This window comes from Solenopsis invicta, chromosome 9 (assembly GCF_016802725.1).
Source record: "Solenopsis invicta isolate M01_SB chromosome 9, UNIL_Sinv_3.0, whole genome shotgun sequence".
NCBI classification, from domain to species: domain Eukaryota; kingdom Metazoa; phylum Arthropoda; class Insecta; order Hymenoptera; family Formicidae; genus Solenopsis; species Solenopsis invicta.
In genome coordinates this window covers 1,069,566-1,095,495 of record NC_052672.1, presented here as the reverse complement: position 1 = coordinate 1,095,495, position 25,930 = coordinate 1,069,566, and the positions used below count along the sequence as shown (strand labels likewise).

The 25,930-nt window shown below is 29.4% G+C and overlaps 2 protein-coding genes and 1 long non-coding RNA gene across 4 annotated transcripts; 1 reads left to right on the top strand and 2 right to left on the bottom strand.

Moving 5' to 3' along the window:
* Positions 1 to 1,242: 1,242 nt before the first annotated feature.
* On the top strand, positions 1,243 to 15,651 carry LOC105196847 (GPI inositol-deacylase). Its single transcript, XM_039453256.1, has 11 exons — positions 1,243 to 1,450; positions 1,679 to 1,858; positions 4,395 to 4,548; positions 4,657 to 4,758; positions 4,848 to 4,951; positions 5,043 to 5,486; positions 8,030 to 8,280; positions 10,701 to 11,123; positions 11,183 to 11,569; positions 13,664 to 14,044; positions 14,991 to 15,651. Exons 2-11 carry the CDS (start codon positions 1,703 to 1,705, stop codon positions 15,268 to 15,270), a joined length of 2,682 nt encoding a protein of 893 aa, XP_039309190.1. The 5' UTR covers positions 1,243 to 1,450; positions 1,679 to 1,702; the 3' UTR covers positions 15,271 to 15,651.
* On the bottom strand, positions 9,380 to 10,701 carry LOC113004797. The gene is made up of 2 exons (XR_003269223.2): positions 9,889 to 10,701; positions 9,380 to 9,791 (listed from the first exon to the last, which is right to left on the bottom strand). It is a non-coding gene; the product is annotated as an uncharacterized LOC113004797 (long non-coding RNA).
* On the bottom strand, positions 15,452 to 25,308 carry LOC105196839 (nudix hydrolase 8). Of its 2 annotated transcripts, none has more exons than XM_011162971.3 (5): positions 25,147 to 25,308; positions 24,504 to 24,708; positions 17,643 to 17,948; positions 16,355 to 16,557; positions 15,452 to 16,153 (listed from the first exon to the last, which is right to left on the bottom strand). In XM_011162971.3, exons 1-5 carry the CDS (start codon positions 25,177 to 25,179, stop codon positions 15,968 to 15,970), a joined length of 933 nt encoding a protein of 310 aa, XP_011161273.1. In that variant the 5' UTR covers positions 25,180 to 25,308; the 3' UTR covers positions 15,452 to 15,967. The 2 variants fall into 2 exon arrangements, with proteins under 2 accessions (XP_011161273.1, XP_025994948.1); XM_026139163.2 differs by lacking the exon at positions 25,147 to 25,308 and adding an exon at positions 24,830 to 24,987 and having other exon boundaries at positions 15,950 to 16,153.
* Positions 25,309 to 25,930: the final 622 nt, after the last annotated feature.

Here is a 25,930-nt window from a genome sequence, read left to right as displayed (position 1 = left end):
GTAACGAAACTCTCGGTAAGGTTAGGGAAAAAGAAAAGGGAAATGTAAGTGAATGTGAAAAAAGAATGAAGGGGAATTGAAAAGCATTGGAAAAAGTGCCAAAATATAAAATTATATATAATGTAAAATTGTGTATTAAAATTTAAACAATAAAGTATTGAATAAACATTTAAAACACCTGGCATAATAGTAATAAAAAAATTAACTCTGCTGATCTTCATATATATCTATATATATAATATATGTTATTGATTTTTAAATAAAATGAGTTTTGTGAATTTAGATCTTATTTGTCTAATTTTGTTATTCTTAGAAGCAGCATAATGATGTATACAAAGAGTGAAAAACTTTTCTAAGAGAATACAAATCAATTGATTTCTATGATCCATCAATGGAGCTTGATTAAAAGCATGTTTCTTTTCAGTAAATAAATCATTTATTCTTAGTTTTATTAATGTTAAATTTATCAGTTTCTTTATTACCTTTGTAGACGTCAAAATATTTAAAAAAAAAAAACAAGTGAAGATTCCCCACGCGCGTCATTAGACAAAGACAGAATAGTGGTCCAAAGCTTGCTATCTCTTTCTAGTTTTTCACGTCCCCACTCCTCGAATGCTCGGTCTATAGATCCTATGTCTATGTGTGTATATTGTGTATACATACACACATATATAGGCTGTGTTCCGATATAAAGGGCCTCGCACATGAAATGCATAACAGAGTATAAGCGTAGCATAAGGCCTCTGGACCAATGGGAATCTTATGTAAATCAATATGGCGACTTTATGTTGGATGCTCATTGGTACATCGGTCTTATGTGTGTTTATTTTATGTTATGCATTTCATGTGCGAGACCCTTTATGCTACACTTATGCTCTGTTATGCATTTCATAGGTGACGCCCTTCAATCTAATAGCATTTTTCACTGGAAAAACTAGTGCGCACTGAATGTGCACTTGCTGCAGGTAATTGGGCGTTTCCGTTGGCACCGCCATCGCACAGACCGAAACGTCCAATTGCTAGCGGCGAGTGCACACTCAGTGCGCACTAGTTTTCCCGGTGAAAAACGCTATAAAAACGTCAGCTTTGCAACTATACAAAGTGTGTGCTTTCCGCTCTTTTTCTAATGAAGTTGATTGGAGCAAAGGATGAAGAAATTATCATTTTAAATCATTTGTATTTCATTTAAAAAGTTTTGAAAAAGTGCAGTTGAATAGGTTTGCGAGTCGTTCAATTAATTTTTTATTTTTACATCGTGTATTTGGCCGGAAAATTGACCTAAAGGTCCTTTAAATTACGGTCTGTATGAATCAGGCTTTACACATTTCATGTGCGAGACTTAAAACACCGCGCATGCGTTTAAATTTTATTTGAATTTTTTTCAATGTCGGAAGAAATTATAACCTATATTCTCTATGAAAACTGATGTGAATGATAGGAACTTAATTTGGTATGTTATTTTTATATTTATAAAATATTTTGTATTTTAACAAAATTTAATATAAGTTTCTGTATTTTCTATTCAATATTGAGCTTAGCTACATTATCTAAGTTATAATCTATTACGAAAGCCATCTAACGATCCTGAAGGTTATACTGGATATACTGAAAATGTCAATACTAAGCCGGTCATTAAAATACATAATTGTGCCAAGTAATAAATATTTTCTATTTAAAGGTTCGAAAAGGTCAAGTGCTGAAAATGATCTCATTAAATCGGATAATAATCTGTGGCTCACTAATACCATTTTTTATTATGCTCACTGTACTCTATGTTATTGGAGTTGCAAGATATATCACCGACTTTGAGGAAAATACATGTGAAATGACATATATGTTCGAGTATCCGCAGTACGTGGTATGTGATATGATTATTAGTACTTTTTTTACACTAGTTTTTTTATAATCTGTGGAACATAACCCATTGTAAGAATGTATTGATAAACATGTGATTATACTTTCATTCCTTTAAATGTTATACATACAGATATCAGTTATACATACTAAATTACATTTAAAAATAATTTTACAAAATTTGTAATGATTTAAAATATTCAAACTTGTTTGGCAAATTTTATCTTTTAATAACAAATAGGAAAGTCTTATTCAAAGCTAATATTTTTGTGCAGGTTTACTGTACTAGTAAGGGTCATTTAATGATTACCAGTAAATGACTGTTTAATAGCTTGTCATTCTTTTGGTTATCTTCCCTGCTATTCACAAGTCTGTGGAACTATAATTTTGTCACGTTATATCACTGAATAAAAGTATATATATTATATTTATATAATATATATTTTAACTCATAATATATGAAATTGATACTTCAAAGATAAATATGATAAATGAGATCCAAATTAAAAAATATTTTATTTTTGATTAATTGTTTAAAGAAATTGTATTGCAAAAATTCGCAAAAAAATAAATATTTTGAATAAAAAAATCTCAAATTGTTTAATTTTAATTTGAAGCGAAACAATAGGGCTTTTTAAGTTAATCCTTTGAATAAAAAAAAAATAGTATGATATAAATTACTTCAAAAAGTTTAATTGTTTATAGTATTGAAAATTGACATTTTTGAAAAATCAACAAATCATGATTTTACAACTGAACCAAGTTTTATTTTTTGAATAATATAAAATGATAAAAGTTGTAATGAATAAATATTATTATTGTAAATATGATTAAGGAGCATGGACCTCGAAGAGAATCTTGGAATTTTCAATGTTTGCACACATTAATATGTAAAAAGCAAAAGAATATTGTAATACACATAATAATGCATATACACTAAAATAATTTGTTTTTAATTCTACTATTTCATGCACTTACTTTCATACTATCCAGAATCCAGTAAACATATATTTAATAAAAAGCAAAGGGATATTCAGAACACTGAAAACTTACTAAATTAACCATCCATGGATATCAGATATTCTTTTCAAACTTTCATGCTCATGTTAAGAATAATGTAAAAAAGATTGCTCCTTATCATATCTATGTGAATAGTTATAAGTTTTTTTTTTTAAACTTAATCTAAGTTTTTAAATTATATTATAAAAAAAGTTGCATTGTACAAATTGCACAGATTACGTTGTACCCAGGTATGATAGGTGTGGTGAAAGTTAAGACAAATATTAAAATAAAACCTCAAGGTAATAAATTACAAATTAATTTTTAAAATTTAATTTGTGTACAGATTTTATTAAAATATCATTTGAAAATCTATTAAATAAAAAAGGAAAATATGTGTCTTGCTTTAACGAATGTACCTATAACAAGAAATTTATTATAAGTAAAATAAAATATACGAAAGTTGTTCAAAAAGTCTGTGCAAAAAAAGACTTAATTATTCAGGAAACATTTTTTTTGTATTTTTCAATGTAGTCTTTTAAATGTATACATTTGGGAATTTATAGTCATAAATAATTTTTAATCTTCAATTGACAATAAATGAATGAATGTGTATGAATGAATCTGTAATTAATTACGCAAAGATTGAAAATTATTTACAACTATAAATATTAGCCTTAAACCAGTGATGAGTTTTTTTATCTCCTCCATATAATATAATTTATTAAAGGTTTCAAAATAAGCAGTTTTTCGGTGATGACTTCATCATTTGATAAAAATTTCTTTTCCGCAAGCTTTTTCTTCATATTAGGAAACAATAGTCCGAGGGTGTGAAATATGTTGAGTAGGGGAGATACAAGACTTTGTAGCATAATTCGAACAATTTTGCTGTCACGCTTATAATTAATGCTTAAGCAATTGCAGTACCCATTTTGCGAACATCTTTTCTCATATGTAAATGTTTAAAATATGGTGCACTCGATTATTTAAGATTATCTAGCAAACTCACGCACTTTCAATCTTCTGTTCGCCATCGTTACATCATGAATTTTTTCGATTGTTTCTGCAGTTGTAGTTTCAACAGGCCGTCAGAAAAACATTTTGCGTTATTTGTGCTCAATGGCCACTCTGAAAATTACTAAATCACTTGTAAACCATTCCAATCGATGGAGTAGATTTCCCAGAACGTTTATCCAATTTGATTTTAGTTTCCTGTGCTGTTTTACCCTCTAAAAAATAATGTTTGATTACTGCACGAAATTCTCTCTCATTCATTTTTCAAAACGAATATTGCAAAATGGTATAAGACTTTTTTGTTCTTTTTTTGCTTCTATGTCCCCAAAGTGGCTGATTCCCCATTTCTGGGACATTTTGTGTGTGTGTGTGTGTGTATGTATGTATGTATGTATGTATGTATGTATATATATATATATATATATAGAGAGAGAGAGAGAGAGAGAGAGAATTTAAGCTTTTATCTAGCAAATGAGTGGATATGTCAAACTTTTTTGAGAATTTTCAAATAATTTATTATATTTTAGAGAATATCTTTGAAAAATGATATAGAAGAGAAATATCCACGATTTGGATTATATGCTTATGGAGAAGGTTTTCTAACAGAAAGATTGAGAAGAATGCACTTTACTGGTATACCAGTTCTTTTTGTACCAGGCAATGCTGGTTCTCATGAGCAAGGTTTGTATATTTCAATAATACATTATAGAAACTTATCTTGGTGATAAATTTTTATTGTCATAAGAGTTATTTAAATCTATGTATTTGCATTTTTTCCTTTTATTTTAGTACGATCTATCGCTTCAGTAAGTTTAAGAAAAAGCCGAAAGACTTTTCACTTTGACTTTTTTACTGTTTCATTCAGTAAGGATTATTCTGCATTGTATGGAGGTACAAATAAAAAATAATATTACAAGAAATATCTATTAATATATCTTGTATGTAAAATATTAATTACCGTTGTAATTTATTAATGCAAGGCGTGCTCATGGAACAAACTGTATATGTCTCACATTGTATAAAGGCAATACTAGCTTTGTACAAGGGCAAGATGAACAATGTCATATTGATTGGTCATTCTATGGTAAGAAACATAACAGATATTCTATATATTGTAAGAGAATGGTTGAAATTAACTAGTTTTTTTTTTTTTTTTTTTTTTTTTTTTTTTATAGGGTGGCATTGTGGCGAAAGGAGCTTTATTGCTAGCGCCAAATATGAATGTTTCATCTGCAAGTATGATAATAAATTTGGCTACTCCTCATACTCCCTCTCTAGTCCTCGATAGTATCTTCGCCAATTATTATTACAAATTGGAAAAATATTTGTACAAAATTAAGGATGCGGGAGTTAAAGTAGTATCGATTGGAGGTGGGCCACGTGATATACTTGTATCTGCTGCACAAACTTTCGATCGCACAGCGGATATAAATGTTCTTTCTACGAGTGTACCGACCGTTTGGAAATCCACCGATCATTTGAGTATTCTGTGGTGTAAACAACTAGTGTTCGCAGTTGTTCGATCGCTATTTGATTCCGTGGATCATTCGGCGAAACCGCCTAAAATTACATCAAGCCCTGATTTGAAAATGGAGTCCCTGTCCTATCACTTTTTACAAGTAAGTAATTATCAGTTATCACAATTATTAATGCTGAATAATAATTTTTATAATCCCCAACTTATTCAAACTGCGCGTTGCATTCGTCGGACTTGAAACATAGTTATTCTATGAAATCGGAATATTTATGCGTAATATTAATGTTAAGAAGCATCTATGAAATCCCCTCTTTAGAGAAAAACTAAAGAATTTATTGCGAAAAATAACTTTAGCCAGGATTCGAACCTTATTTTCCATGTGGATATCCTATATTTTTTGCAACAAGCAATATATGTTAAAAGAACATCTATACGTCATTCTTTTTTTCAGGTGTAGTATAGATGTTCTTTTAACATATATTGGTTGTTGCGAAAAATTTTAATGAAATTATCCAGCAAACAAGATAACATCAAATGACATCTTAATAATATTTTAATGACGTCTCTAACGTCAATAAGATGTCACTGAAATGTCATCTTATTTGCTGGGTAGGTTTATTCAACGTGTGGTAATTATTTAGAACACCCTATCTCAACTCCAATTTTGATGAAATTAGGTTCGATCATTACGTTTTTGCACGAAATGAAAGAATTTGAGAAAAAAAGTATCGCTCTACCCCACAAATCGAGATATTATTCATCAAAGTTGATGTTTATATAGGATAGAAGAAACCTGTCATATTGACAAAATGCAGCGACATAAGTATGCCCTATGACCACATGCGAAAAATGCACTCATTTGAAATACATGTGAATAAATATTCTGTTTTAATTACACAAATTATCTGCTTTAAAAACACATTAATTTCTTATATAATTTCTGAGTTTTTAAAGCTGAGAATTTGTTTCCGAAGTAGAGAATAGTTGCTTAATTATTTTAATTTATTGTTATTTAACTATAGACGATTTAATAGATATATTCATTTATCATTAAAATCACCAGGCGATACATTACAAATGCATACATGTTTCGAATTCGCACTTTTTGTATGTACATATGACCAGAGAGCATGCGTATGTAATCTTGGAACATAGTCATACCGTTACATTTCATCGATATGATAAGTTTCCTAATCTGAATAGTTACTTTAACGATTAATATGTTGCTTCGCAGAGCAATATTTATTTCTTTTGTTTGGTATAAAAATACGCCCAATGAACAACATATATTGGTAACATATATTGCGAAAAATATTATCATATGTCACGATAGGACGTCCACATGAAATATAAGAAGATCCAGATTTAAATCCTAGCTAAAGTATTATTTTTTTGCAGCAAGTTATTTACAATTTTTTTAGGAAGAAAGATCTTACAGATGCTTTTTAACATCAATACTATTAAAATGTCTGATTTAATTTGGTTTTGTGTATTCTGGCTTCATGTAATAACTGTGTTTCAATTCCGACGAATATGCGCGCAGTTTGTATAATCTAAAGACTGTAAAAATTTATACAAAAATTATTATTAGGCACTAAGAACCGCTATAAACTGATATAGACTTCTTTATGTAATTAAATTGTTTTTATAAATCATTAGCTTTAAAATTCAGTTTAGTTTTAAAAAGTATCTTACCTATACTCTGTTCACTGAGAGGAGGCGAAATGATCTAGGCACATGGGCAGCATAGTAGGGAGAATAAAGCATGTTGCCTAATACCGAATATACGGCACATTGGGCTCAGACTTAGAAAATTGAGCAAATAAAATAACCTGTTCATTACATTGTAATATTAAGTAAAAATCTTAATATATTTAAATTATATAGATAAATGTTTATGATTTACTTTTAAATCTTCCTTTCTTGATGACCACTTTGCGAAGTCAATTTGGTTTGATCGAAAAATGCACGACTCTAAGAAAAATTATATCGAGTTTAAAGTTTAATATATGAAATTGTTTTCTCTTTAATTTTATCCTTATTTGGGGTCTGCCGGCCAATTTATTTCTTATCCAACTAATATTGGCATAACCAATTGCGCGTTAAAATAATCCGTTAAAATTTGTGTCCTATCAATTCTAAAGAAAAGACATGTAGGTTTTGGCTATTTAATTGAATCGAGACGTTACAATACTTATTTTTGTTACGAGATGTTTCCTATCGACGCACATGTATGTACTGTATTTATGTTTTGATTCAGCTTACCGGTATGTGTTTTAAATATGTTTCAAATATATGTCCTCGTACCCTATGCCAATTTCTTAACATAAATTTATTTATTTTCACGATTATCGCAAAATTTGTTATAAAGGTTGTGGTGATGCAATCATCAGATACTTGATAGCATATAACCCTATACGGGCATGTGCGAGCAGAGGAGTAAGGAGCTTCTCAGCTCTCCTGCATGCGGAATCTGCGCAAAGTGGACGAAAACTCGTTCGATCATTTCATCTTTTCTCAATGAACAGAGTATAATCTTCTATATAGATATAGCCGATAAAAAATATTCGATTAAAAAAATATTAATCTTAAATTTTTTAAATTAAATATATTAATTTAAAATCCTTCAGAATCAAGACATTAATAAATTTTAATATATAAAATGTATAAAAATTGTAATTTTAGCATACTTCGGGCAAGAAATTATATCATTATACGGAAAAAGTTCAGTTTGAAGTTGATGGTGAGTGGGTGAGCATACCTCAACAGTATGTCTGGAATAATAAGAACGGAGCTAAAAAATTATCTACTATATATCTTGCGGTGGAACTGTTTCACAAATCTGACTTCTTAACCATTGATGCGATAAATTTACAAAACAAGGATTGGCTGTTTGTGTGCTCGTCATTAAAAAAACAAGATCAAAAAAAAATTTGGTAACGTTGAATTGCATATTTATTGTTACAAAAAAAATTATTTAGAAAAAAAACGAATTTACAATCTATAGCATATTGTCAAAATTTAAAAATACGTTTTATTAACTCTTAAGGAGATGCTGGACCGGTGCGTGAATATTTTTGCAGCAATAGATCTTTTTATTGAAGACAAATTAAAAAATTCTCCAGAATTAAAGTAGACAATAACGAAGTGCGATGGCAACAATTTTGTATGAAAAACGAAAAAAAATTATAGTTTAATTATTGCAGTCTTGTAACAACACTTGTTGCATATAGAAGTTTTAGTTTTTGTGCGTATAAAACAAGCAGCGCTCGCACTCAAAGAAAGAAAGAACAATACTGTGCTTTCAGAATAAGTCTAGAAGCTTTAGTAGAAGAGAAATAATGCTTTGAAAATTTTGTGTGTAAATTTTCATGTGGAATTGGTATAAAGAATAGTAATTGTAATAGTTGAGAGATTTTGCTTTAGATGGCGCTGAAATCAGAAACATGTACAGATAATGTATTTATGAGTGCGCTTGACAAAGAGCGCTAGCCTGTTTGCCTGGTTTTAGCGCTATTCTTCTTATCTTTCGCCCAGCGCAACTCTCGATCGAAGAAAAATCTATAGTACCGTCGAGTGAGTTCGTCTGTTACTCCAGTATCGTCTTAAATACATTCGATTCAAAAAATTATGTTAACACATTTTCTGGTCTGGGAGACCCTACTCAATTTTGAGAAGCTATAATTTTGATTCCAATTAATATTTTTCAACAACCTTTTTCTTAAATAAAAGTTTAAAATCTTATAAATGTAACTGGCACAATCGACATTGACGAAAAATAATTTATTATGAAGTTATAAAAGAAAAACCATTAAGCGAAAATAAAAAATTGTTAAAAAAATCACTTTTAAAAATCATATATTTACAATAAAAAATGTTTAAGGATTTTATAATACGGTGTTTTATAGCTAAAAAGTTATACTTTCAAAAAAAAAATCATAACATTGTTATTCCTTTTAAAAAGCATAATTATGTACCAAAAATAAGAGACATTTTTATGATTAACTCAAGGTGTCTAAAATTAAAAATGATATAAAAATTGATATGTTTTATGATATATTTTATTAATCTCTGTTAGAGGAACATATTTGACATATTTTTGCTGTGTAGTCTTGACACGCGCACGTACGCACATGCACGCGCACATGATATACAGGGTGATTATTATAAATGAACGTCTCCACTTTTTACCATAGGAGAACGCATTTGTAATTTGTAATAGCGATTTTGACTGGGGCACACCCAGGGGGGTTGTACATTTCAGGTATCGGTGCAACTTTTGTGTTTGGCTAGTCAAATAATGCAGTCCCTCAATGGTGCCACGTGTTCGTCTGGGCTCAATACACCTCACAAGTGCATATTGGATGTACACCAAGTGGACCTGAGAAAATAGTCGGAGCCAGTTTGTGTGCCACCGCTAAGGTGACACAAACTCCAGCCGAAATCACTATAATATAATATGTTAGAAATACGTATCCGTCAGTAAATCATGCTCCTATGGTAAAAAGTGGGGATATTCATTAATAATCACTCTATATACATACCGTAATAATTTCGCTCAGGAACATGGACAATATAACGCAACTCTCTATGAGACTGAACTTCAACGATAAACTGACTCACGTCTTCCGTTCGGACAAAAACTCGTTCGCTTCGTGCGGGCGTCCAGAAGCCTCCTTCTCCACAGCACTATATAGTATTCTAATTTTATACAAAGTATATACGAGTAATGTATGCAAACGGAGACCTGTTCGAATGTATCTTGTCCGGACAATTTTTATATAAGATTATTCATAAAAAAGTTACACTCGCACACAATGTGGGTCTCACAGACCTCAACAAAACTTTGTCGTGCCGTTCGAAATCTAGTTGATCAATAAAGTTGGTCAACCATATTAATCAAAATGAGAGATTTCAAACTTTTTTTTCCCTCCTGGTACGAATCTCTTATCTCATTCCATCTTCACACAGCAAGCGTTCGAAATTTTACAGTCTGCCAGACCCTGAAATGTGTTTAAGAGTTAAAGAACATGTGAATCTAACTAGGTGTTGTTGCCGCTATTGTTAGTCTTTAATATAAAATCGTTAATATAATTTGTTTATATCATTTATCGAATCTAAACGTTTCGCCTTGTCATTTGAGTCATCTTTAAATGTTATTTAAAAATTTAACATAAATGTCACAATCGAATGTACAATAAATTTAGTGTGTAACTAGTGATAAAACCATAACTAATAGCGATAACACCTGGCTAAGTTTACATGCCTCTTAATAAAACGTGTTTAGAAATTATTTTGTGTACTAATACATTTTAATATGTATTGTAATGTGTAATATGCATTAATCTCTTTTTAGCGAATGGGGTTGGAATTTGACAAATAGTACAAGACTTATACCTGATCCTTTATATCGACCAAGAAGGACTATCGATTTAGATCTGAGAGAAATAAAATATCCACACGTTACGCATGCTATTGTGAGAATAACTCCAGAAGATTTGGAGAAACACCTTACAATCAGCTTCGATTCCTATTTCTACAATAATCGAATTGAATCTACAAGAAATAAATTCTTACATCCTAAATATCTCTTTGGCTTTCGCGGGCCTAATTTGATTGAAACCATGAAGAGAAGTGTAAGATATTATATAACACTTCTCAACATCATAGACGCAGTTACAATTGAATTGAAATCGCCGAATTGTCCTAAGTATCATGCCATCGTCGAATTGTTAGAGCCGAATGTTGGGTCGACGCAATCGAGAATTTTCACGAACACGTAAGTATTTTGCAATAAGTTGATTTTTATATAAACTTCTACATTTAATTATGATGCAGAGACGATGGTCCGAAAACAATGAAAATGCAGACGCTCTACGGACGTTCTAATGATACAGCAAGTTTGAGAATGACGTTAGAACCAGAGTGTGTTTATATGATCAATGTTCAACCTGGAGGGATCATTGACAAGATTTCTTGTAGAATACGGGATCGTTGGCCATTGCTTTACATGGCTATTATTAGTTTACTCCTACTTTTCATATCTATAAGGATACATTACGATTCAGACACATTACCGACGATAATCATTACCGTAATATTGTCCTTTATTTTTAACGTTACTTATGAAACCTGTATTGCTTTATGTATCATTGGTATATCTGCCATTGGTGTGTGTCTCTCTGTCATATTTCTTGGCTCGGTTGCACATGGAATAGCTGTTAGGTAAAATTTTTTATTTTTATTAAAATAAATATATTTTTTTGTATTGAGAGGAGACAGTATCAACTAAAAATAGTTTTTTTCGGGAATTTTTAAGAAAAAGTAATGAATCAAATAAAAGGTTTTTTTAAACATAATTTACTTCCCGGTAAACAGATTTTAATAAAATTTTGTTGAAATTTTAATGTATTTACGTTTTATTAAATTTGATGAAATTTGACTTATATTTGATTGAAAAGATTTTTCTTTATTTAATGAAAGACAATATTATAATAAGAATTTCATAAAAATATAAAAAAAGTTATTAATACTATTTAATAAAAAAGTAAAGAAATTTTATTGAAATTGTAAAAAATTTTTGATAAAATTATAATGAAACTCGCACATAATGATGTTTATCATTATCTGCAAATTAATGATATTTTATTGAAATAATAAATTTATTATGACATTTTGTTAAAATCATTGATCCAAATATTCCAATGCTTTATAAAATTTAATAAAATCTAATTAAAATTTCATTAAAATTTTGCTATGTTAATGCTTGTATCTATATCAAAACTGAGCAAAAAATGCACATTTTAACTGATTTTCAAATCTGCTCCGTCTACCGATATTTCTCTTATATCACTGCCCCGCGAACATCCAATTGCTGATTAACACTAAGCATCATATATAATGATGTTCATACGTGTATCATATGATGTACAATACATACGATGTTCATATAGATGTTCATATATGATGTTTCTAATAGATTTACACATTACCCAGGAGATATTACTGACAACGCGTTTTTTTTTAATAGTATACACCCAGCATCATTGATTCTGTCCCTGAGGAAATTTTCCAAACTGAGAAGTCACCATCCTTCTACATACTCGCAGTTCATGATTAATGTAATGACTAGAGCTTATTGGTCATTACGTTAATCATAAACTGTAAATATGTAGAAATATAGCGACTTCTTAGTTTGGAAAATTTTCCGAGGGACAGAATCAATGATGCTGGGTACGTCCAAGTAAATCTAGACTATTGATGACTTTATATAATTTTTTAAATAATTAATTGTAAGCAGAATGAAAAAATCATTTAGTTTAATTGGAGAATTTTTTATAAATAAGAGCACGTAAAAACATAGCAATCGACATATTACATGTAGCAAGGCGTCTAAGACGAGACAGGATCGTCGCCTAAGAATTTAATTTTTTTATAAATTTTTTATAAAAATCAGCATCGATTTTTTTAATCGTTTTGTGAAATATATCTTCACTCATAGGATACAGAAAAAAATAGAAACATTTTTATTATATAATTCAAATCCAAACTATCGCGCTCATCATGGACTATGCCGATTACAAATACCACTTTAAAAAAACACGTCAATAATAATATTTCATAGATGACATGGAAATCTATTATAAACGTATATGTGCGAGCGTCATACGATTCTGAGTGTTGATCGGCACTCCCTGATGAAAAAACCGATAGAAACTATAGAAAGTTCAAGAAACCTGATTCAAAAGAATAGAATTCTATTTTTGAACTTTCTATCGTTTTCTATCGGTTTTTTTTTATCAGGGCTAGGATACTCGTGGGATGGTGAGATAAGAGGAAAAGCAGTAGGCTGAACGATCTAAAAAAACGGTTAAACTATACAGTTTTTGCCGAGCTCTGATCTATATTAAAGCTCCTGGTGCCTCAGTCGAAAATTTCGCATTGATGTATTGTCGCGGACAAAATTAGAATTAATTAGGCATGAAACGTGACAGGTTACTGATGAAACTTTGTCTTGCATATCATTTCGTTATTATTTAATTTAAGTTAATTTAATTTATTGTGCAATAGTCATTGTACCTTACACAAATGGTTAAGCGCCAGTATTACTGTTGCTACAAGGCCTACTGGTAAATATTAATCATAACGATAATTAGAAAACAAGAAAAATAGAAAAAAAACCGTATACAATAATAATTATAAACAATAACAATTTTTTCAAAATTTTCAGTCTACTATCTCCCCTCAATTGTATATTGAAAAAAATGAGTTAAATAGATCAGTAAAAATTAAAATATTTTGACAAATTATTTTTTGTAGGTTTATAGCACGTGCAATAGCGTTCTCGATAACGTGGTCAGACTGGTTATTGACTGGTTTAAATCAGCTACCATTTATTATAACTGTTCTCGTGCTATCTTTAATTCCAACAACATGTGGAGCTCTTGGTATGCTCATTTCAGTATTCCTTTATTTTTTGAAATTGACAAAGATGTATGAAGATTACTTGGAGGATATATTACTGGCTCCGCTCCAACATTTCAATTGGTTTAAACGTTTGAAGAGTAAAAAGAATGCAGAAGAAAATAAAGATAGAAGTATTAGTCAAGAAATATACAATCATCTTATCCTGTTTTTGTTATGTACTTTTGCTGCAATTCCAGCAGTTCCATCTGTCCTAGTTTGGGCGAAAAATTTCAGGTTAGATTAATATCACATTAATTAATTAACAAACTCAAAACTTGATTCTTATAATACAACAGAAAAAATATAAGGATCAAATACACTTAAGGATGTGCGTGTGTGTGCGTGTGGGCATGTGGGTGTGTGTGCACGCGTGTGGGCATGTGGATGTGTGTGCGTGCGTGCGTGCGTATCTGTCGTGTAGAAATGTAAATATTCTCTCATAAAAGAGAACAATAATATATGTCTCGATTACACTATATCTTCCTCAGCTGAAAATATTATGATTTTATACACGATGTTATAACTTTTATAAAAGTTATACCATCGTGTATAAAATCATAAATAAAATTGACAAATTAGTAAAAAGAAACGAATGATGGTAAAATTTACAAATTAAATACATGTTGAACAAAATAAAGTAAAAACAGAAATTATAAGGCTAATAAGAAGCTATATCAGTTATCAGGCACGGCTATGCTTTAGGTTGTATTATAAGAAAAATAAAATAAAATCTTGATAAGTTAGCGAAACAAATTGAGCAGTATTGATCAAAACTATTTTTATTTGTTGCTAAAAAGTTGCCAAAAAATTTGTTACTTTGTTAATTTTTTTTTTTTTCTAATGTTCCGCTAAAAGAAGAGTAAATTCACAAGACTCTATTCGCTGAGAGAAACCGATCAATCGGCGCATATGAAAGCACAATGGGGAAGAACGTTGACATTACGAGCCTATATGAGTGTGTGCGAGCAGAGAAGAGGCAGTTTCTTATCAGTCTTGCAGACAGAAACTGCGCGAAGCGAACAAGTTTTCGTCCAAACAGTTCGGTTTTTCTCAGTGAATAGAATATATAAATATGCATGCATGCATACATACATACGCACGCGCGCACGCACGCACGCACACATTTATATATACCTATTCAATAGAAATAGTAATAAAAATAAATATATTTATATTACAGTTACGACATGAGACTCTCTACAGAAGATCCTGTCCTTATGGCAAGTTGGACAGTATTAGCTGTTTGCAGTATATTAGGTATTGTACAGATTTCTCCTAACCATAAGGGATATCGTTCGCTTATATTAAGCAATCTGTTGCGTTTCACAAGTTGGGTAATTCTATCCATGACAGCAGCCCCACATCCGTCCTTTTATCAATGGTGTATGCCACCTATTACTGCCATAATAGTGATGCTCATCACACTAAATTCCATAATTCCTTATGGACAATCTAATTAAAATACTATTTGATAGAAATTACGTTTACAGTTTACTGTGATTGGCAGAAATGTTTACATATAGCTTTTGTACGGTTTATCGTTGATTTTGTATAAAAATTTGAATTCATGATTGTGGCAGCATTTTTAAAATTTGTATTATGTTTCTAATATTATAAATTAAACGATAATAACAACACACATTGACATACAAGTATTATTTTATGTAAGAGAAATCAAAATGTAATCATGCAAATAAGATAAAACTTACTTTATGGCAACTTGTTCGTACATATCACATTAACAATAGTTGTAAAATAACCGAAAGATATTTATAGCTATATGTATATAATACAATAACTTAACTCTTAACTTATTGTGATATAATATATGTGAGATAATATAAAATAAGTCTTGATCAAATTAATATAATTTGTTAGACAAAATATTTAATCTTTAATTTGCAATGTTATTTAGTAACTTATTATTATTATTTAATATAATATCTATTATTATCATCTTGTATATTTACTTCTATAATAACGATAGTGACAAAAACCCTTTTATGTATGTTTTTTCCTGCATTATTACTATTAAAATCTATTATTGCATTTTGTGTATGTGTATATATATATATATATATATGTATATATATGTATATATATATATATGTATATATAAACATAATTTTTTTTTCTAATCAATTCTACGAATAAAATTTATTCTACAGATGTATTTCCAATGTCTGTATTCTCCACACTGTATACACAAATCTGCTTTTTAGTGATCGGATGTATTCCATAACTTACAACTATGCCCATTTGATGTCTAAGGAAGTCCAATGTTTTTGTTGCTAAAGTTTTATTATTTGCATGCACTTCTGGATGTTGCATGAATTCACTTAACTAAAAAAATAATAGAAGTTTGTAAATTGACAGTTATGTTATACTTCAGAGAGTACAAATGTGCTTTACGCATTAGCATTGCAATACATTTCAATGTTATATCAAACTAGTTACAGATTTTGTTAAGATTATGTAGAAATTCAATATAAATATAATTCTTGACTTTTGACAATGTGAGAGAATTTTGTGGCGCAATTCTACCTTCATCCACCTGCAATCCGAGATTTCCCGTTTACATTTCTCAATTTCAAAATTTTGAGGTGTTAGATATGCGATCATATATATATCCGAGCATCCAAAGAAATAATCATGCCCGTGTCTAAAAGATATTAAACATTTGAATTCTGCCTGAATTCCCGTTTCTTCTAGAACTTCTCTCTTGGCTGCCGCTTCAATATTTTCTCCTGATAATTATAAATATATGCACATATATAATTAATATACGAGCAGTGTTGAACATTACTTAATGAACTTATTTGTTAATTAAAATAAAAATTTATTTGTTAATTAATTAGAATCATATAAAAGTAGTTAGAATTAATTAGAAGACTAAAAATTATATATAACGAGATGTTCAGCAACAGGAAGAAATTTAAGAAGTGATTCTAAATTAGTTCTTGGAATTAATTGTGCATTTCAGGCTGATTTTTGAGACAATGCCTACTATTCCCCCACTATCATTCACAGCTTAACAATTGAGCCGCCGTACCTCAAGAGCGACCCAACGTGAAAAATTTGGAATCGTATCTTTCTGCAAATTTATCATAAAATTTTCTTTCCTGCATAATTTTTATGAATATAATTCTCTTAATCTCATAAATTGAAACGTTACTCTAAAAGAATGACAATTTAGCCTATATAATTTTTCAAGTAAATTGTCACTTTAATAAGAATATATAAAAAATATATATATAAGTTCTCACAATTGTAAAATTGTGAGAACTTATTTATCACGATTACGAACAGATTTCAGACTTACATGTCTTTATTCAGCATGAAACAATAATATTTCTATTGTGACAAATCATTGAAATTAAACGAATAATAAAAATTATAATAAAGTTAAAATTTTGTAACGGACAAATAGATAATATACATATATATAAAGTGCTTGAAATACGTGAATGCTTAGACTAAACATAATAATTAAAAAAACGAAGCTTCTATTGATATTTTGTCTTGATTTATAATTCTCAATAATTAAATACTCATATATGATAACAAAATATCTAAGGAACATTTAATCATTTATTTTTATTTAATCATTTATAGTTAAAAACAAAACCTGAACAATTTAATCATTTATAGTTAAAAACAAAGCCTGAACGACTTCAATATGGCTACGCGAGAGTCAGGAGCTTTAAAGTGCATGAAATGTTAATCACTTATTATAATAAAGAACTAAATTTTTAATCATAATTATTAATCAATAAATTAATTAAACTTTACCCACTATTTTTACAAAATACAATAGTTTCTGTCAGTGTACCTGGTTCTACGTAACCACCTGGAAGCTTCCAGTTTACTTTACTAGCATATTTTTCTTTAATAACAAGAATTTCATTTGTATCCTTGTTGAACACAAAAGCACCAACACCTAAAAATGTATGCGCATATTTCGGGACGTTACATTCCTCGTCACTGGGCAACCAACGATATAACATGACATATTCTTCTTTAGCGTGATGGAAGATAAATCCGTGTCCTGTTAATATTGGAACCCACTCGGTATGTGGTATGTGTACGCGAAACCATATAGTACGGTTTCTGTTCTTTGTCCATTGTTCTAAAGAATCTATGAAGATATTTATACATTATAGTATTCAGGACGTGCTTATAAAGATGTTAGCGCGCTTTTTGTCATTATATTTTTATCGTTCATTAGATATAAAATAAGAATGCGAATTCTTCTAATCTCTATATTAACCCTTAAACACATAAATGGGTCTGAGAGATCCTATATGAAATTTCAAACGCTTGCTGTGTGAAAATGAAATGAGATAGAAGGTTCGGATTAGAGGGTCTCATTCCTAAAAAAAAAGTTTGAAATCTCTTTCGATTGATATACTTGATCAACTTTTTTAGTCAACTAGAATTCGAACGGCACGGCAACGAAGTTTGGTTAGGGTCTGTCGGACTAACATTGTGTGTGAATAAAACTTTTGTGAGTAATCTTATATAAAAAAAAAAACCGGACAAAACCGAAAAAATAAAACATGTTTGAGCATGTCCGTTCGCGTATGTTACTCGCATATACTCTGTCTAAACTTAAAATACTTTATAGTGCTGTGGAGAAGGGGGCTTTCGTGCAGAGTTCAAAATATATCGTGAAACACATAAATTTTCAATTTTAGACACCTTGAATTAATCAAGAATACCTCACATTTGCCTTATTACGCAAATATATTTTTTAATAGGAATGATGACATAATTTTATTTTAAAGAATAACTCTTTAACTTTAAAACGCCGTATTTTAAAGTCCTTAAAAGTTTTTTGTTGCAAAGATTTGATTTTTTAAAAGAAAAGTAGATTTTTGAACAATTTTTTATTTTCGCCTAATGGTTTTTCCTTTATAACTTAACAATAAATCATTTTTCGTCATTGTCGATTGTGCAGTCACATTTCTGAGATTATGAACTTTCATGTGAAAAAAAATTGTTGAAAAATGTTGATTTGAACCAAAGTTATAGCTTCTCAAAGTTGAAAAAGTCTCCCAGACCCGAAAATGTGTTTACGTATTTTACGGGTGTGTTTAAGGGTTAAATAAAGGTGACCCACCCTGTATTTAATATAAAAATTTGTTAATATCTGTACCTTAATACTTTTGCGTACAGAATAATGAGATAAATTAATATGAAAAGATATTAAGGTAAGGTTATCGAAAACCCAATAGTATAGGAAACTTAAGGTATTTAAAGGCAAATAGAATTACTTCGAATGTAGTGGAGCATCAGTGGCGAGAATACTAACTATTAGAATGAAGGATCTTGAATTCGTATCCTGGCTTCTTTATTTTTTAATTACTTAAAATAGTTTACGAGATATTTTACATATTATTCTGGCACATTTTGACGTATAAAATATTTCGTCAACTATTTATTTTACACAAAAATTATGTAATTTGTAATATGCAATTACCTACATATCTTTTATGAAAAGTAATCGTGTGTTTTTTTTACATCATTTGATTTATCTAATTATTCTATGCATGAGTATTAAGGTACAGCTACCAAAAAATTTTACGGATGCGCATATTAGGTATATAATAATATTTAGGTATATATAATATTTTATTAAATAATTATTATTTTTCTTATCGTATTATTTGTTCAAAATGTCTATTCTGTTTTCAAACACTACTTAATAACTATTAAGTAGTGTTTGTATTATAATGTACATGAACATTTTTGCTTAGAATCAGAAGCCGACAAACTTTTAGAATATTTATTTTAAGCAAAAGAAGTTTATTGTATAATTACATTAATAATAATTTTACATTATAAGGCAATACATGTGTACGCGCGGTTCAGTTATCGAGATATAGATAATTTTATTAACACTGTAGTAGATGAAAAATACCAAAAATTTATACGCTTTATTAAGGGCTCACAACTGTTTCTCGAGCTTGAAAAGTAGTCAAAATGTGATGAGAATGTGTAAGAAAACTATTGGGCTAATTGATTTCTTTTTTTTTTTATTTTTTTATTTTAGAGGTGGACTCTTAATCATGTACACCAGTAACGCCTTGACGGTGATACAGGCGAGATATGTCATCTGTACGCTGTTACATGATTGTCATTTTATTTATAATGTTATTTGTATATTTATTCTTGTGCGTTTAATATGTATCTGCTCCTTGCTTCACATGAATTTCAATTTTACTCGGATGACCACCCGATTGTGACTCACTAATTGTAAGATATAAGACCACGCCGCGCCATGTGAAGTGGAGGCTTTCTGACTTTGATTTTATTGCTGAAGATGACTCGAAACAAGGTCGAAACGTCTTGAATCCATTTGGAATAAACTCAAAAAAAAAAAAATATATGCACCAACATCAGCGTTTTGACTCTCATTAGCTCTTCTTTTAATTCTATTAACTTTCGAGTCCTTCCATTTTTTTGAAAAATAAAATTATAAAATAACAAATATTTTTTCTTTTTATCAAATAAGAATTATAAACGTCTGGTATTTTCGCCTGTTACAATTTTAATAAAATTATTCATATCTCAACGACTAATTCAAATTGACTTATAATACACATGAACTTTTTTGCTTAGAACAAACCTTTAAAACACATTCTAAAAGTTTGTTGGTTTTCTTGTGGAACATCTTGAACATTTATTACATATATAAAACATATATAGGGGAGAATGGGATGAATTGAATTTATTGGCAATTTTTGCTCAATATAAGATACAAATAAAATCTGTAAAACCAAAGGTGTTGAAAAGATAATTTAATTCTCTTCATTTCTGTTTCAGGTCATTTTCGTAACGTATCTCTTATCGTAATGAACTATAATGGAAAGCGTAAAAACGCTTTTTTCAGTCCTTTTTGAAACTATTGGTTCCAAATCGGACTACTTCCCGATCCAAATTGGACTATCTCCCGATCTAAATCGAACATTCCTATTTTTATTGACTTTTAAATAGGATTAATAAAAGATTTTAATATATTTTTTTACTACTGAATAAAAACGAGCAATTTGACAATCGAAAACAAGAATTTTATAGTCAGAAAAAATTGGCAATAATTTATATAATTAGAGTTAAAATTAATAAAATTAATTTATATCGAGTTTGATGACTCGTTATATTTTACTGATTTAACATTTCTAGGGCCAGATCTGGTTGGCCGTCATTAGTGCTACGATCAGGTTGCAATTCCGATGTAGAGGTCCGATTTGGACACAAGTCCTTTGGAACTTTGGAACAAATTTTACAATAAACCATAAATCACAAAATGCTTAATATTTTTGAAGTCTGTATTCCTTAATTATCTTAAATCAATTATCTTTTAAAATTTTTACTCCTTTTAAATAATTATTTGCGGATAAAGAATTTTCTAATTTAAAAAAATTTTTGCATGATGCCTGAAAATACACATTTGCGTCTATTCTGAAAGTTATGAAAAGAACTGTCAAATTGCTGTCACAGTGCTTTATATAGACTTCACGTTATAAATGTGTGACAGACAAACTTGCTTAACTTTATTCATTTAAATTAAAAAGATCCTATTTGGAACAAAGTTCGATTTACCCCACTCTCTCCTATATATTAATAAATTTAATTGTATATTTAATATGTAATATTAAGTATAGTAAAATATATAGTCAACTATGATATATAAAATTTATTTCTTTGATATCACTAATAAATATGGGCTATAAAAACTTTCATCGATGAAACAATTCTCAACTATAAATGCTTTTATTTTAATAATGTTTTGTAAGCAAAAGTTAACAAATTTGAAGACAAAAGGAGATTGTTCAAAATTTCTTTTGTAATGCCTAATTACATCCTTCTTATAGAATAAAATGTGTATACAACACATTTTATAACACTTTATTTTTTTAGGCTCGTATACACCATCGTTCATGTTTGTTGTTAATTGTCATCATTTTTACAATAAGGTATTATCAGATCTTTTTTACTGAATCTGAGAACGACTTTCAACTTTTCACGAAATATGCTAGCACATAGGTATTTAAAAAAATAGTAATCTATGTAAATCATATGTAAAATAAATGTTATTTCATATATTATTTTATTTTGGTTAACGAACCGCGCTGTAACTAAATCAGAATTTAATATTAAATGTATTTTTCAATGTTTGCCATTTTTTAAATTACTATCATTGATATAACTTTATACTTGATATCAACAGAGACCGCAACTTATTTTGCGCACTTAGATATTTATTTATATTTTTATGTCTGAATCTGTTATCTTGTTTGGTCTTCAAATTGCTTTATTTAATATTAAATAATATTGTAGTGCTTATATAGTAAGACCCTCTAGACAACAAAAGAATAGTAGATATTACAAATAGAAGTTAGAATTTTAAAATCAGTTTTCTCAATGGACATAATGCACAATAAATAAGAACAAAATGTAAAACAAATATGTCATATAAGATACAACATAACTTATTTATCTAGAATATTCATTAAGGAAACTGATTCTAAATTCTAAAACAAATTTGGGATAATTTGTCAAAATGATCAACATAGCTTAAACATTTTTTTTGTTTTTGTTCTTAATCTGAGATCAGTCCTCATCATGTTCATTAAAAAAGTTATAATAATTATTACAATGACATCTTTTCTATATCAATAATTAAAAAATGATAAAAACTTAAAGACATGAAATATATATTTGAGGACATTCGGGATGAGACATTCTGAGGATACAAAGTTTAATCAGGGGACAATCTTTGGAAAACTAATGTGTTTCCAGAGATGTTTGATAATCCTATTTTATAAGTATGTACAAATTGTTAAGTGACTCTTAGGCCCTGTACATAATGGAGAAATTATATATTAGGAACAAGAATTAGAGATTTTAGAATCAGTTTTCTCAATAAATACTCGATAAATAATAAGTTATGTTGTATCTTATATAACATATTTGTTTTATATTTTATTCATATTCATTGTGCATTATGTCTATTAAGGCTCCTGACTCCTCAGCCGAGAACTCCGCGTTGACGGTAGCGACATTTCGTCGCGGACAAAATTAGAACTAATATACGTGAAACGTGACAGATTGACGATGAAATGTTATCGTGCATGTCATTTTGTTATTATGTGTTTCATTGTAAAAACATGACTTGTCTCGTATTTACCAAATTCGTAAAAATGGACCGCGAGTAAAGTTTCTTTGAATTTTATACATAAAAGTACATTTTTCACTCCTTTTAATAGCTATCCGTGTGTTTTCCTGTCTGAATAGACGTCACTTTACGTGCTTTTTACGACTATTTATTGACTGCTAGGCGAAAAAAGGATAGTCGTGACCGATATTTAGAAGTGTTTTAAAGCCATCTGATTAGTCTGTTTTATCCAAATTGGCATTATTTAGAAATGGCACGTCGGACAAAATTATGTGCCCATGTGTTTTCCTGTTTCAATTGCTTCACTTTACATGCTTTTTACAACTATTTACTGATTGTTAGGCGGAAAAAGGATAGTCGTGACCGATATTTAGAAGTGTTTTAAAGTCATCTGCTTAGTTTGTTTTATCCAAATTGGCTTTATTTACAAATGGCATGTCGGACAAAATTACGTGTCATTTCACGCAATTTCTCGCTTCTGACGTCACGACTTCAATATGGCCGCGGCGAGTACTCAGGAGCCTTAAGAAAACTGATTCTAAAACTCTAGCTCCTATTTGTAATATCTACTATTTTTCTGTTGTCTAGAGGATCTTACTATATAAATACTACAATATTATTTAATATTAATAAAATATGATTATATATCTACTCCTGATAATATTATATGAATATTGTACAAATATATTATGAGAAGTAAATATTATTTACTTCAATATTTTAAATTATCAGGAATATTATAACTTTCAAATGTAATAATTGTAAAGTTTATGAATATTTTATGCATAATAATTCACATTAATTTTTTAACAAAAATCATTCGTAGAACATTTTCATAATATGGATATTGAAGTGATATACCATGAATATTGTATAAAGCAGATATAACATTAATACAATAATATTCTATCCTATATCCACTATCCAATATCTTATAATATTAAAATAACATTAAAAATATTGAATAATATTCTTGGAATATTATTTTAATATTATTTTTAATAATATTCATATATTTTAGGAATACTATAGGAAGATTGTAGTGCTTATAGAGCACAAACATATTTTAACATTTTTAGAAAGTATTTGTAGTTTGTTGCATATTTAAACAAATTGTATATAAGTTATATACAACAGTATCAAATTTTTATAAAAAGTAGAGTTAACATGTTAAATTTAATTTATGTAGACTGTAACTGTTAGAGCGATAACAAGATTTTAATGCTTTTATTTATAGAACCTTGCTGAACAAAAGTATTAAAATTCCAGTATTGAACTTTACTGGTTCCAGCATAATGGTTATGATCTCCATAAACAAGCTTTACTTTTAAAAAATAATATGTCCAATTCTTGATTATAAATTATAGTTACCATTGATATTGAAAAAGTACAGTATACAAATGTCTCAACATGTGTGTGTGTGTATTAAGTAATATAATAATTATTATACATACGTACTAGCTATAATATTTTTATGAATATTAGAAAATACAAAAAGAGATGAGATGTTACCTTTGAGACGCTGTGTGAATATTTTATTGTCGCAGGCCTCTTCGACAGAGTCGATTGTAATGCCATTGTAATGATCATTATGGCCCTTAAAAATTCGTTGGGTCATCGTGACGTCTAGCGTGCTTAATTGTTCTACACGTGCGCTATGCGAAAGAACAATTGCATTTCGTACCGTCGTTCTCGAAGCGCGAAGCAATATCGCGCTCTGCAACGAGAACATACGATCGAACAAACACAAGAATTGATTGTTGTCAAGCGATCATTGCGTTACTCAGCGTTATTTCACTTGTGAATTGATAACAGAATTATCGAGATACACGCATTACCGATTATATATGAATGACGTAATTGATTAAGTTACTAAATTGATAAAGTATAGCAATCCATAGGCTTGTTTTCTAGTCCTGCACTAGACTGCACTGGAACGTTCCTTCTTGCTTTCACTAACTTTCAAATATATATCTATTTCATTTTAAGTGCACACTAATTCAGGGAGTTCAGGAACAGAAAACAAACGGCATAAAATTCAATCCGTTTGTTTTCTATTCCTGCACTAGACTGCACTGGAACGTTCCTTCTTGCTTTCGCTAACTTTCAAACATCTATCTATTTCGGTAATACTGAAGGAGACGGTCTTTCTCACCGATTTTGATGAAATTAACCTCATTCGACGCATTTTCACATAAAACTAACGAATCTGGCAGAAAAAAATGTCGCTCTGCAACACAAACCAAGATATCAATCGTTAAAATTAGCGATTGTACAGGTTAGAATACCAGTCATCTCGGCGTAATGCAACGAACTGAGCATGCGCTGTGATAGAAATGTGCACGAAATTTGAAATGTTTATTAATAATTATATCACTGCCACATTTATTACACTTGCTATTGAACAAGAAATCACGTTATTAAATTTAAAGTCAAATAAATAATAGTAACAACTATCTAAAATATATTTCGTTTATTATTATAAAAAAATATAAAGTAACACCATACAATGCGCAATTTTGTGTATTCCGATTTGAATGCCGTTTAATGCGTTGCAAACAACTGTGTTCATTGAATATCCTGTTTAAAAAATCCGATAGAATTAAATAAGAAAAATGTCTATATAATTCTATCATTATTTGTAAATATTAAATTTGTTTGTCAACTTTTTTTATCAAATGAAATATAGGATATTGACTCGTATGAAAACACATTAAATGAAAAACCTTATAGGTCATAGCTAGATCTTTGTGTTGCTATTTATTGTGTGATTATACAGGATGTTGGAAAAAAAGGATCACATATTTTGATAGCAGGTAGTATTGATCAAAACAAGAAGAAAAGGTCTAATTAACATGGGTTCTAAGACTAATATCTTCAAAAATACAAGTTATTTTGTTATTTGAGGTCTTTGTCATTTTTTTATTAATCATGTCACG